The sequence below is a fragment of the Sinocyclocheilus anshuiensis genome, unplaced genomic scaffold, assembly GCF_001515605.1.
Source record: "Sinocyclocheilus anshuiensis isolate Anshui unplaced genomic scaffold, SAMN03320099.WGS_v1.1 scaffold877, whole genome shotgun sequence".
Taxonomy (NCBI): Eukaryota; Metazoa; Chordata; class Actinopteri; order Cypriniformes; family Cyprinidae; genus Sinocyclocheilus; species Sinocyclocheilus anshuiensis.
Genome location: NW_015557181.1, coordinates 1,069,761 through 1,084,910, shown reverse-complemented (window position 1 = coordinate 1,084,910; position 15,150 = coordinate 1,069,761). Strand labels below are relative to the sequence as shown.

Below are 15,150 nucleotides of genomic sequence, written 5' to 3'. Positions count from 1 at the left end.
TATGGCTCTTATCACATGCTGTGTGGTATCGGCGTTTGGTATCGAGGCATTTTAACAAGTACGAGTACAGGAGTTCATTATCGGGCCCGATACCGATACTGGTGCATCCCTATTAAAAATGAATATAAAATAAAATGAAAAATTAGATTACAAATAAACAAACAAACAAATAAATTAATTAATAACCAAATAAATAATTTAAAAAGTGTACATTAAACATTTAAAATAAAAAAAAGTATAAGTCATTATAATCCGTAATTATGTCCCCACTGGATGCAACAAATGCCTCGTATATAATGGGCTTTATTCTTTTTGTTTCATCGCGCCGGGACACTTTCCTTTCCTTGATCCAAATGCCAATGAAAATATAATATATTATATATCTCATTGGACTGCTTATTACATATGCAACCAATGCACTTTTCACTGAATAATATAAAAGACATTTATTTTACAGTTTTACAATAATAAAATTAATTTAGTACTTAAAATAATGTACAACACAAACGACACCACTAAATAATTCCCTATTATATACATGCAGTTTATTAGTACTACTAGATACTTTTCATAGACAGGCAAAAGTTGTTGACTTTCCATGGGCTCCTGTGAAGTGGCTACCTGTGGCATTCACAGAGCTCACAATGAGTCTGGAAATATGAGCAATCACCACCAACCAGCGTCCATCTCACAGCACGCTCCGTCTGCCGCTGGAAACCAGGGAGGAGGGGAGAGACTTTTACACAAGCGTTCCCTGCTCTCCTTCCTTTAATAGCCAGTGTCATTGTGCTGGACCAGCGGGAAGATTTATAGATTTGCCCATTACAGGGCAGCAGGAGACAGAAAATATGACGACAAATAAACAGCCCCTTCCTGGCTCTCTGCAAGAACTAACACAACATAAATGCTTCCCACCGTGTGAATAAAATGAGCTTTAATTAATCCGGCACTGAAATGAAGGCACGATTAATTAACTTTATCTCTAATGTTGATGTTCAGCAGTAAACTTGCTCATTTAGTCAAAGAAAACCTCCTTATTCATATCCAGATACATTTTGTTAGTCATATATTTGTGAAGCTGGGAACATACTTATCTGTTTAAACTCTTGTTCTGATTGGCTGTTCAATTGATGTGGTTTAAACCGATAAAAAAATGGCATAAAAGTTGATGTTACTTAAAGCAATAAAATAGCACAAATGTCATAGTCTGAAGAGTGTTAGAAAAAATATTGATACTACTAAAAACCATTTATTTATTTTTAATTATAGCCTGTCCCACCTCAAATAAATAAAATGTATTTATTTATTTAATTTATAATTTTACCCTTAGTTAACGCAATGGAACATTACATAAAATTGTATGGAATAAAATAGGGGTGCTCCGATCAGGATTTTTGAGGCAGATCACCAATCACCGATCACAGAAAGCAGTATCTGCCGATACCGATCACTGATACCGATCATTTTAAAGCCTTCTTTTTATCATTTATAACTATTTATAGTGATACTCCAATCAGGATTTTTAGTCATTTATTCAGGTCCTGAATTTCATTTTTGAAAATGGGGGGAATTCCCCTCCCCTCCTTTGACTTTTGTGAGAGGAGAAGCCGCTTTCACACAGGAGTCCGTGATCCGTGGCTGTTTACCACAAACACAACATTTATCCATTATTTTGATTTCAAATCCAAACACTGTCACTGAAAGTGCTTTTTCAGTATTGCAATTCTTTTTTTACACAGTACAGTAATACAATCTTTCACAGAAATGTTTAAGCACAATAAATATAAGCAACACATCATTCAATGCCTTTTACTTTTGCATTTACTTCTAGATTTATATATTAAGTTGCTCAAGCAAGTGGCAAAACATTTAAACTACTTTTCTTACGTTATCACAAACGTACCATTGACAGAAATAGTCAGCTCTACTGCCTTTTCTTTTGCATTGAAATCTTTATTACAACCAATCCTGCGGTTCATAAAAAACTTTGTTTTCCTACCTCCACAAGTGCCATCTATTTTTGCCTTGTTTATCTAAAAGTGCTCTTTTCCTTTAAACCTAGCAAAAAAAGCCATATGTGTTGACTGTGAAACACAGTAGACTTTAATAATATGCATTTATGGTGCAATTACTACATTTTCTTGTCAATCCATGTTCATATTTACTGCAAAAAATGCTTTGTTACTTTAATTCAGCGCTTGCAGTGCTTGTGCACGCTTTATTAATCCGTTAACATGAGCACGGAAAAAATACGCACCACATACGCACTGTAAACGGAGTAATGTGAACATGGCGTTATGTGTGTGTGTGCGCTGCGAGTGTGCATCAGGAGAGCGCGCGGGTGCTGAATGGTTAAACACTGGCAAGAATTAAAAAGTAATGCAATTTATAAACTTTAGTGACGATGTGACACTGCCTCGATTGTGCAAGTGACAATTCCTGTGTCAACTGTACAGCGTGCAGCTCACTTATAGATAGACGCGATGTGTGGTGATTTGAAGCCATTTGCGTATTTTGAGAGAGAAAGAGAGAGCGCGCGCGGTGACTCACTCACGCTGTTTGTGAAATTACGTCTCACACAAGGTTTTCAAATTACTTTATAAGTTATTTAATGAAGAAATATGAAGGTGAGTACCTCACCTAAAGCATTATAATTATTTCACCAGACTGAGACGGTGCCGCTGCATGTCGTGCCAAACCTCTCACGGCAGCGTCATCAGCTTGAGATCGGTTTTTTGAGATCGGCCTTTTTAGAGACTGCCGATCAAACATCCCAAAGCGATTATCGGCCGTTAGTGATCGGTAGCCGATAAATCGGAGCACCCATAGAATAAAATAAATAAATAAAAATGATTAAATAAAATAAACAAGCAAATAAAAAAACCTCTTCCTTAGCAAATGCAATGGAACATTCTATTAAATAAAATAAAATCGTCCTTAGTAAACACAATGGGACATTCCATAAGATAAAGGAAAATAATAAAATAAATAAATAAATAAACAAACTACTTCCTTAGTAAACACAATGGAAAATAAAATAAAATGAAATAAAAGAGCTTCTCCTTAGTACACAATGGACCATTCCATAACATTGTAGGAAAAAATATAAAGAAATGAACAAAAAATGAATGAATTAATGACCAAACGAACAAAACACAAATACAAAAAACAAATAAATAAGTAATTTATTAATACCTTTAAACTAACATTTGGTGGCAAACTAGCTAACACCTAAAGAGACTAGAACTGCAAGTCGGTTGCCCATTCTGGAGAATAAACAAAGCAATCTTTTTTAAGGGAAAAATATTTACTTTGGTTCCTGGGGTGGACAAACAAACTTTAAAAGTTAAAGCACCACCTTTCACTGTTCTTTTATTAAAAACAGACTCTTAGGGTGCTTTCACACTTGGTTTGATTGCTTGGTCCGAACCCGAGTTCGATTGCTCCCCCTGCCCCCGCTGGACTGTGTTCACATTATATTATTTGGGTCCGAACCGCGGTTCGTTTGCGTCATCAAGCCAGCAGCTGTTCACCCCGTTGCTTAGTAACGATGGCGTAGGAGAAGACGGCAAAATGCGTAGCAAGGCTCTCTTCAATTTTATATTTATGTTTTTGAACCGTTGGTTTTGTTTCCAAAGCTTCAGTACATAACGGCACTTACGTCTGCCTTACGGATGTACTGCAAATGCTCTAAAGTACTCTGAAGGTGAACAGAAATGAGACATACAGCTCTCTGCTTGCAGCGCGTCAGTCATACTCGTCAAGAAAGTGAGTGAAACACACATTTTTATCAAATAATACGTCATTAATAGCGGTTCACTTCCGTGATTTGGTACGATTGCGTTCACATCAGCAGTGAACCGTACCGGAGTTCACTTGAACCGTACCCCAGACCACCCTTTTTAAGCGGACTCGGGTACGGTTCGCGGGTGCGCACCCGAGTTCGGAAGACAGCGTTCACATCATGCAAACGTACCAAACTCTGACGTCAATCGAACCTGGGTGCGCAACAAAAGTGCTAGTGTGAAAGCACCCTTAAAATTGACTTCTTTTGTAGAAAAGTGGCAAAAATAAATAATTCAAAAGAAACTGGTCATTTTTTCCTTAGGTGTTGTTTTCCGAAAACACCTAATTTTCCTCCCAGTAGTCTGAGTTCGACCGAATACCAAAACACATTTAAAGTGATTGGAGAGTATGATTTCTGTAAGTATCAGCTGATGTGTTTTATGGCTGCACAGTAAATGTCACCACTGGCTACTACAGCCCACTGTCTGGAAGCAGAGTTACTCGAGCACACCCCACACCAGCGTCAGTGTAATTACCCGTCTGCCAATCACAGAGCGGCACGCGGCTAGACACAGACTACAGAAGCTCTTTTCAGGAAGAGCAGAAGCTTCATAATAGCTCATGATAGAGCAGAGCAAATAAGGTGGCTTACAGCATGTGTTGTCATGCCAAGATAACATCTTCGATTTGGTATAATACCCTGGCTTGACTGCTGGCAAGCAGTCCATCACAAAGCTCTTCTGACCATTACACTCCATTACAGGACATTACAAAACATCAAAATGAAAATGGAGCACACAAATTGAGTTTCCTGAAAACTTGACCATTAGAGTCAAATGAAGAAAAAAAGGGAAAAAAGCAGCAACTCAGAGTTTGTATTCCTAAATAAGAAGAGACATGATTGGCCGATGTGTTCAAAGGTCATCCTACCTTTCTGTCTCTTCAGCTGTGGGATGCTGCTGATGGTGGTCGCCTGAATGATCTCCACAACTATCTGATACCTGCAGAAAGACAAAATGACAGCAGAGTGACTTAATGAAGTACAGTATATGGACATACACAAGACATTACATATTTACTTTCATTACAAGTAAATCTGAGTGCCGTTGTTGCTAGAGCATTGCTATATAATTGCTAAAGTGTTCTCAAAGCCATGTAATTTTAAATATTATTATTACTATTAGTTTTATTTGTATTATTAAATGGTAGGCAAATAAATAAATAAATGTTTTTCAATACCTTCAAATTAACATTTGAAGAGACGACCTAAAGAGACTAAAACTGCCAAACAGTTGCCCATCACAGTCACTTTTTTTCTTAGGTGTTTATTTTTTGGTTGGTTGGTTCAATTCAAAAAGCCGTGAGCAATAACAATTAAACATTAACCGTAAGTGTGAGTGATAGTGATGTTTGACTAGAAAATTAAAACTGGTAAAACCAGAATTAGTTTTCATATGTTGACACCATAAAACGGTACCATAAACGTACAACACAATTATGTAAGCTGATTATATTCATGCTTTTATTTTTTATTTTTTGGTGAAATGACATGCATTTATCCAGTGTTGTTATTGTTATCTAAAACTATTCAAATCTGTTCTTGGTTACTGAAATAAAGCAGAAATATATAAATATTAGATGAAAACTAAAAAATTGAAAAAGGACGTCTTGGCAACTAATTGAAATAAACAAGTTGCTAACAATTTATAGTAAGTTTGTTTTAGTTAGAATGCATTAACTAACATGACCTAACAATAGCCAGGTTTCCATCCAAAGTTGCGAATTTAACCTGTGTGCAAAATTAGATTGTTGCATAAAACATTTGGAAATAAGCAAGTTTCTAAATCTATGTAGAAATATAAAAAAATACTTATAAACACTATGATAGTATATAAATAATACATTTATCAGGTCCTAGTCTAGTTATAAGCTGTTAAAGGGTCATATGATGCGATTTCAATTTTTCCTTTCTCTTTGGAGTGTTACAAGCTCTTGGTGCATAAAGAAGATCTGTAAAGTTGCAAGGACTAAAGTCTCAAATTCAAAGAGATATTCTTTATCAAATTTAAGAATCAACCACGCCTACCTAAAACGGCTCATTCTAACACGCCCCCACATATCTACATCACGATGTGGGAAGATTTGCATAATGCCACCCAAATGTTCACGCAAAGAAAGAATGCGTAACTTTTATTCTCGCTGTAGTATTGTTGTTGCCGTGTGTTTCGTTATGAAAGCGAAACTACTTTGTTTGGCCTTCCAAAAGAGGACGATATCCGCTTCGTCATGCCTAGAGCTGATCCGTGCTGGTCGCTGAGGAAATACAACAACTTTGCGCTGTGGATCGCCAGATCGGCTTTCACTGTGGACGAAGCGGAGTCCAGCCCGGGGTCGTCACATGTGGTTGCCACAAGCCCTCCGGCCGCTCCTTCGTCGAATCCGCCGGCTGCCGTTCACTCTAGCCGCCGGCTCTTTTGGAAGGACACGACTAGAAACAGTATGTGGAAAATAATGTGTTTTTTGAAACTTAAACCGCATAAACACATTTCATTACACCAAATACACAAAAAAATACACAACATCATATGACCCCTTTAAGATCAAGTAAGATCGAGTCAATGTAGACTGATTAACTAAACAGTCTGTATAAAGCCTCACATTAATAAATCAGCTCAATTTAGTTAGTACCCATACTGTGTACTTTAAATAAAGAAATATTGTACTAACGTAAACTGATTAACTAAATATAAGGCTGCAACAATTCAGTTGGTTAAAAATTATCCTTCAGGCGTCGACCTAAAGGGAAGGGCATTTTCCTTTAAATTCACACTGTCTGTAGTATAAAATTGCTTCCACTAACACGTCTCGGCTATTGAAGAATGAGAGCATTAAGATGTCAAGGCTACTAATGTTTCATTGAGAAATTCCTCTGAGGAACATTATTCACTCAAAATTAATGAAATGGATCCTTTCGATATTAAGAAATGCTGAATACTTATTACACACGTTCTGCTCTCACAGGCCCTGATGAGAGAGGACGAGATTGAGAGAGAGAGACTGAACTGAAATTGCTTCATGAAAGTCAAATACAAGTAATTTGAGAACATTGCCACAAGTAGCTGGTGCAAAATGAGAGTATTATAAGACGATATTTAGGCTGACCTTCAAAAATGACACGTCACAACATGAGACAGTTTGTGATATTTATGGAAATTTGGGTAAATGTCATGCTGCCGTCGTGCATCGAAGTCTGACGCAGGAGAGAAGAAATTGTTGAATAAAGTCATTATTTTGTTTTTTGTTTTTTTGCACACAAAACATATTCTCGTAGCTTCATAACATTACGATTGAACCACTGATGTCACATGGACTATTTTAATGATTTGTCCTTACTACCTTTCTGGACCTTGAACGTGGTAGTTGTGTTGCTGTCTATGCAGTGTCAGAAAGCTCTCGGATTTCATCAAAAATATCTTAATTTGTGTTCTGAAGATGAACGGAGGTCTTACGACTTTGGAACGACATGAGGGTGAGTAATTAACGACAGAATTTTCATTTTTTGGTGAACTATCGCTTGAAATGTTTCATCAATCCCAGTAAAAGCATAAAAATCATAAAATACAGATATAAAACATCAAATACAAATCTGAAGCAGATCATTTTCTGTTCATTTAGATGTGCTAGGGCTAAAAAGCTTTGCCGGAACGTGAAAAGAGAACTAAAGACTGTCCAGGTGTTCAAAATTACTTTCTATCACAATTTCAACTCTCAAACACTTAAACAGGAACTTTCCAGGACGATTTGAAAGCAGCATCACATTTACCCATCCTATTGTCCATCCATGGCTTTTACACAAATTTCAATTTGCATAAAGCTTCTTTTAGAGCTCTAATCTTTCTCTGCTTCCTCAAAACGAAATCAAACACAACTCAAGCTGTTTTTACAGTCTCTGGCGAGGTCAGAAACCTGTGTGTTTAACTGTGTCACCTAGCAACAATCTCATTACCTGACCTTAAATGAGACGGTCAAATTATAGATGCTGAATATCCTCGACACAACAAACTTCCTTTTTCTTTCAGCTTTCAAACAAAGACTGTTTAACCCTTTGTGCACGTGAAATAAAAGCCCATTTACAAAAACACCCTCTTTGGCTGATGAGATGTTCAATTTTTAGACTTAAAGTGTCAATGCGACTGAAGAAAAAGCCCAAGAGGCTTATAGTTGTCATGGAAACAAAGGTCTCAGGTAAATTGTAGAGTTGACAGACTCCCAGCTCCTGGCTGTTATTAAAGGTGACAGTACAGATATCATTTGTTTTAATAATAATACCACATCACAGAGTCATTCAGAAACATTTCCACAAGCGGGGTTAAGATATTTAGGGTCATTCTTCAGGTTTACATTAACATATGTAAATAATGACTTGATACTAACAGTGTGCTATTATATTCTAAACTATTTTAATATTTTTCTAAACAAATAAAAAATCCAGTGGCTTTATTTAATCATGTAAAAAAAAAAGAATGCACTATTTCCTAAATTACATATAGGATTTACACAAATACAGTAAAAATAGTAATATTGTAAAATATTTTTACAATTTAAAATAACTGTTTGAATATATATTAAAATAGTATTTATTCCAGTGATGCAAAGCTGAATTTTCAGCCTTAACCAGTCGTCAGTCTCACATGACCCTTTAAAAAATTAATTACATTTTAAAATATATTTGAACAGAAAACAGTTATTTAAATTGTAATGATATTTAACAATATTACTTGTTATGAGCTTGTATAATGTTACTGTGCTTTTGATCAAATAAACGGTAAGCATAAAATACGTATTTTGAAAACAAAAAAACAATGTCTGTCTGTATATTTTTCTATATATAATCACAGATACAGACAGAGAGACAGACAGACAGACAGACAGACAGACAGACAGACAGATAGATAGATAGATAGATAGATAGATAGGAATTGAACAATCGGCAGATGGATTTTTCCTCCAAGCCTTATTTCCGACGGAGGTTTCAAAGAACTTTCTTACCATTGCAAATTGCAGCCTTCGCTACAGCTTTTGAAAAGCAGTTGTCTTTGCAATGACTACTAAAAAGCTCTACAACCAAACCCTGACACGATGAAAAGGACTATCTTTATGACGCCCGTCAAGAAAACACACTATAATAACAATGCTTTTATTTCAGAACGCCAGAGTCTGTCTGTTCCTGCCTGTCGCCTTCCGATCCATCTCCATCCTTTACGCCTGCGGATCAATACGGCTGAAAAGTTTCTCCAAGCCTTTAAATGTCACTGTCTCACGACTCACAAATAATTCATCCAGAGCTGAACTCGGCGGAACAAACCTCAAATGACAAATGTCCCCTCCGATACGACCTGATACCGCAAGCTGAAAAGCAACAACAAATGACAGTGCCGACTTCCAGTTCACCTATTTAAAGAGTGATTTGTCTGAACGAAAGAAACAGAAATTGCTTTCTAACAGAACTATTTTTGTACTGAAATAAATCGGTTTGGATGCGTGGTCAAATGGCCGAAATCCAGACAGATTTAGTGAGTCATCTGCTCTGACTCTGACATAAATAAACACAATGACATTAATCAATAACCTAATAAATCACAGTCAAAAAAGCTGACCACAAAGCCAGAGCAATATTACAGGCATGTTCACATACTGTTAGTATGAACAGCTTGCAATCTACTTTTAAAAAATAGCATATAGTAATTAGTGTGCAGGGTGTGTTCAACTCTAGATCCCTATGATTTCCACAATGCAGAAAACGTGGACAGAATTGCGAAATCCTGTCATAAAAATTGAATTTACTGTGTACTTTTTCATTCATGTTTTAATTTAAACTGTAAACCTCTGTTGTCCGGCACTTTCTTTGACGAAAAATGAAATGAAAATTTTGTTACCTGAAATACAATAAACATTCAAATATTCCCCAGCTACTAGCCAAGGCACTTTAATTTAGTTTTTTTTTAATGTTAATTAAAATGTAAAAATGAATAAAACTATATAGACATAAAAAAGCTTCAACTAAAATTAAAGTGAAAACAAAATAAAAAAATTATTACTGATTCAAATATTAATAAAAACTATAATAGCACCTCAATACTAAATATCAAATATGCATTCATCTAATTTTCATCAAAAAATATACACACACTAATATATATATATATATATATATACAGTGGTGTGAAAAAGTGTTGGCCCCCTTCCTGATTTCTTATTTTTTTGCATGTTTGTCACACTTTAATGTTTCAGATCATCAAACAAATTTAAATATTAGTAAAAGATAACACAAGTGAACACAACATGCAGTTTTTAAATGAAGGTTTTTATTATTAAGGGAAAACAAAATCCAAAACTACATGGCCCTGTGTGAAGAAGTGTTTGCCCCCCTGTTAAAACTGTGGTTTATCACACCTGAGTTCAATATATATATATATATATATATATATATATATATATATATATTTATACATACATACATACATACATACTGTAGACACACATATACATATATTATATATATATATATATATTAGGGCTGTCAATAGATTAAAAAATTTCATCTAATTAATCACACCCTTTTTCTGTGATTAATCGTGATTAATCGCACACTTCATGAAATTAAGCATAGACCATTTATCTTGTTTCAAATGTTTATTTTGTCATCATTTGTTATATCCAGCAAAGTAAACCAAAAGATTGAAGGGTGATTCTCAAAAATCTGTATTTTCTGCAAGATTTTTTCAAGATAAATTTAGATGTCTTTCCCAAAAAAAGACTCCAAAAGAACTCCAAAACTCCAAATGGAAACTACAAAAGGACACTAAAGAACCAAATTATATAAGGAGCCCATATAAGCACATATGAAAGAAAAAAAAAATGCTAAACAAATCAGAATTGTATAGTAGCCTATGTGTACAGTGCAACAGCAAAGAGCTTTTTAACATTTTAGAGAAGACCAGTTGCGATACCGAACAGGACCACATGGAGATGCCAAAAACCCGTAAACCAACCGCCTGCTGACTGCATTTATCTAATACCGTACATGGATCCATTCAGAATAACTAAACACAGCAACATACACATGAGAAATCAAAACATTATCGTGAATGTGTGTGGAAACAACGTGAATGTACGGAAATGTCTGTGCCTGTGCATAAATAGGGGAGAGCGGGGCACAAAGTAACACTTTTTGACTTTCTCAGTTTGTGCAAATCCACATGGGGTTCACAATATAATTTTTTTATCCACAGTAATTTTACACTTATCTAGTACAAATATGTCGCTTTGTTTCATGATTACAGTGTATATGTTTTTCTTTATTTACCCTCAAAAAATGGAAATGAAATGTGACAACATGCCCCGTAGGTGGGGTACATTGTAACATCTGAGGGGCACATTGTAACATGACCATATAACTAGGGATGCACCGAATGTTCGGCAACCAAAATTATTCGGCCGAAAATGGCAAAAAAATCTCTTTCGGTGTTCGGTCGAATAAGCAAAATGGCCGAATAATATGTACCAAACAATGACTAACAGGACCAACATGGAGATGTGCGCACAAATAGAGGCACGCACTAATGCAGCAAACATGTCGGCAGTGTGAAAGTATTTAAAACTATCAGAGAAAGACGCAGAAATCATTACAAGCACGAAGCACTGACAGCGTGAGACTGTTTAGTGCTGCATCACGTCTCCGATGAGAAGAAGAGGTGGCTAATGCTGGTGGTTAGGCTACTGTATGATGATTGAAATCGCCTCAAACGATTATTAAATAAACTGCAGGATATTTTCTAATGCACGCATGAATTGCATGTATTCTGACAGCGCTGCACGAGCTCGCGGCGCCAGGGTTCAAAGTCCAAAGCGCAAGGAAAATCTGTGCTGAAACTGTTACACGTCAGTTGCTCGGTAACATTTTTGTGAATTTTTTTAAAGGCATGTGACAATGTGATACGTGCGACAAACATCTTCCCAAATTCGAACAAAAAGAAGCACTGAGATCTTCCTGCGGGTTTCTGCCAAAATAAAAGCCGAGAAAAAGCAACAACTCCACCGACATTCATAAATAATAGTATTGTAATTTTACTGTTGTTCTGTAAAATAAAATAAAAAAGCAAGACAATAATAAGGATAATAATAATTACCCTACAACAGCTCTATTAATACATTTATTATAACATTCACACACAGTGTTCAAATCGGGATCTGTAATATATTCTAATGTTTTAAAAGAATTATCTTCTGCTCAGCAAGGCTGCCTTTATTTGTACAGTAAAAAATACATGCCTGATTCAAGTCTCAAAAATGGCCAAAAAATTTTAGGCTATTTTACTAACTTTACATTTTAAATAGTTACATTTTGCTTTGATGGTATAATGTCTGCTAGAATGTTAAAAAATGTTCAGTCAGTGTTAAGTAAATATTTTTAAATTGTTGTTTTGTAATTGATTTTTTATTCGAAAAGCAGGACAAAGCAGTAAAAAGCACATTTTGGCTATTTAAATTAGGCAATGGTGAAAAAAAAAATGGCAAAATGGGGGAAAAAATGAGAAAAACCGTGTTCGGTGTTTGGTGCTCGGCCCAGTGTTTCATTTTGTTCGGCTTCGGCCAAGAATTTTCATTTCTGTGCATCCCTACATATAACAGCTTAAAATGTTATCTGATCGAATGAAAAAAATATACAAGACAAACTAAAATATTTTCTTAATAAAATAAAATATTTTTTTTCAAATAAAATAATGGCGTTTTTTAAGAATTAAAAATAATCTGATTTTGGAGTTTGACAATGAACACATTGCAATCATGCTTGGGACGGCCCATACAAACGAGCAAAAATGCTTTACATGTCTTGAAATAATAATTTCTAAACATTAAACATTGACTGTCAGTCTTTATTCACCTTTCTCTCATTGTTTCTCATTAAAATTCATTAAAGTAAATAGTGTAAATTACATCGCTTATGTCATAGAATTATAGCACATTGTAACGCAGTGTTACAACGTGCCCCATCTGCGCAACTGGAGTTTAAAACCAGTCGCTGTCTTCTGCTAGTTAGCGAAGCATTAAAAAAAAACTGTCTAAACTGATAAATAACAGATTGGAGATTAAAATAATAGCAGATTTGTCTCATTTTAAATGATTAATAAAAACGGAGATGAAAAATTTACTTAAGGCAGAATTTTAATTTTACTATGGTAAAATAAATGTTCAGCGATATCTTCAAAAGATTTTTGAATTTTGGCACACTTTTGTTCTATATAATGTTGATATGGTAACTAATAAATACTGTAAATTTTGTTATGCTAGCATGTGTGGAAATATTCAAACTATGTGTGTTACAACTAACCCCGTGTTACTTTGTGCCCCGCGCTCCCCTACAATCTGTGATCAGTGCGTCAAGAGCACTCATACACGCATTATTATAACGGACTCACGCGTGCTTACTGTATGACTCCTGTACAACACCGCAATCGTCTTTACCGTGATTGCAGTCTTCATCCATCAAAACTTTACTAGTGAGACCGTAGTTTGCGTCTCATCTGGCCATACAGCGGTGGGATGTGTTGACAAGCCGTTCAGTCTGTACTTCACACACGCAACGTGTGAGGGCTTGCGCTCTTCAGAGACAATCACAGAATATGACAGAGCTCGTGTTTTAAAGCCAAATACACTGGAATTAATAATTTACTTAAAACGCAATGCGAGTCTCTGTTCTCTCTGCAATCTCTGATGTAATCAGCCTGGTTTCCTTTATATTAGCGCTGTTTTGGATGGAGCCTGGTTTCCTTTATATTAGTGCTGTTTTGGACGGATTGTTTGAATGCATTCACTTACTGGATCATTGGACTGAAAACTTTCCCGGAGTTTAGCAACTTAAAATGATCTGATCGCAAGCAGAGAAGCAAAATTGTGTTAAAGGGTTAGAATGGAAATTGTGCTTCAGTAATTTTGCGTTAATTGCGTTAAATTATTTTAACGCGTTAAGGATTGTAAAATTAATCGTATGCGTTAACGCGTTAACGTTGACAGCCCTAATATATACAGTATCTCACAAAAGTGAGTACACCCCTCACATTTCAGCAACCATTTTATTATATGTTGTCAAGGGACAATACTATAGAAATGAAAATTGGATATACTTTAGACTAGTCAATGTGCAGCTTGTATAGCAGTAAAGATTTACTGTCCTCTGAAAATAACTGAACATACAGCCATTGTTGTCTAAATAACTGGCAACAAAAGTGAGTACACCCTAAGTGAATATGTCAAAACTGTGTCCAAAGTGTCAATATTTTGTGTGAGCACCATTGTTATCTAGCACTGCCTTAATCCTCCTGGGCATGGAATTCACCAGAGCTGCACAGGTTGTTGCTGGGATCCTCTTCCACTCCTCCATAATGACATCACGGAGCTGCTGGATGTTAGACACATGGCGCTTCTCCACCTTCCGCTTGAGGATGCCCCACAGGTGCTCAATAGGGTTCAGGTCTGGAGACATACTTGGCCACTCCATCACCTTCACCTTCAGCTTTCTCAGCAAGGCAGTTGTCATCTTGGCGGTGTGTTTGGGGTCGTTATCATGTTGGAAAACTGCCGTTCGGCCCAGTTTCTGAAGGGAGGGCATCATGTTCTGCTTCAGAATGTCACAGTACATGCTGGAATCCATGTTTCCCTCAATGAACCGCAGCTCCCCAGTACCAGCAGCACTCATGCAGCCCCAGACCATGATGCTACCACCACCATGCTTGACTGTAGGCAAGACACAACTTCCTTGGTACTCCTCACCAGGGTGTCGCCACACATGCTGGACACCATCTGAGCCAAACAAGTTTATCTTAGTCTCATCAGACCACAGGACATGGTTCCAGTAATTCATGCTCTTGGACAGGTTGTCTTCAGCAAACTGTTTGCGGGCTTTCTTGTGAGCCAGCTTTAGAAGAGGCTTCCTTCTGGGACGACGGCCATGCAAACCGACTTGTTGCAGTGTGCGGCGTATGGTTTGAGCACTGACAAGCTGACCTCCCGCTTCTGCAACCTCTAAAGCAATGCTGGCAGCACTCATGCGTCTGTTTTTTGAAGCCAGCTTCTGTACCTGACACACAGCACGAAGACTCAACTTCTTTGATCGACCCTTGCGAGGCCTGTTCCGAGTGGAACTCGTCTTAGAAAACCTCTGTATGACCCTGGCCACTGTACTGCAACTCAGTTTAAGGGTGTTACAGATCTTCTTATAGCCTAGGCCATCTTTGTGGAGAGCAACAATTCTAATTCTCAAATCCTCAGAGAGTTCTTTGCCATGAGGTGCCATGTTGAACATCC

At 36.5% G+C, this 15,150-nt stretch overlaps 1 protein-coding gene across 1 annotated transcript in view; it reads right to left on the bottom strand.

Moving 5' to 3' along the window:
* Nucleotides 1-15,150, bottom strand: part of LOC107678636 (sorting nexin-25-like) — a 71,697-nt gene that overhangs the window by 23,504 nt on the left and 33,043 nt on the right. The window contains exon 6 of the mRNA XM_016473981.1: nucleotides 4,717-4,787. Within this exon, the coding sequence (XP_016329467.1) occupies nucleotides 4,717-4,787 (71 nt within the window). The remainder of the gene's footprint in view (nucleotides 1-4,716; nucleotides 4,788-15,150) is intronic.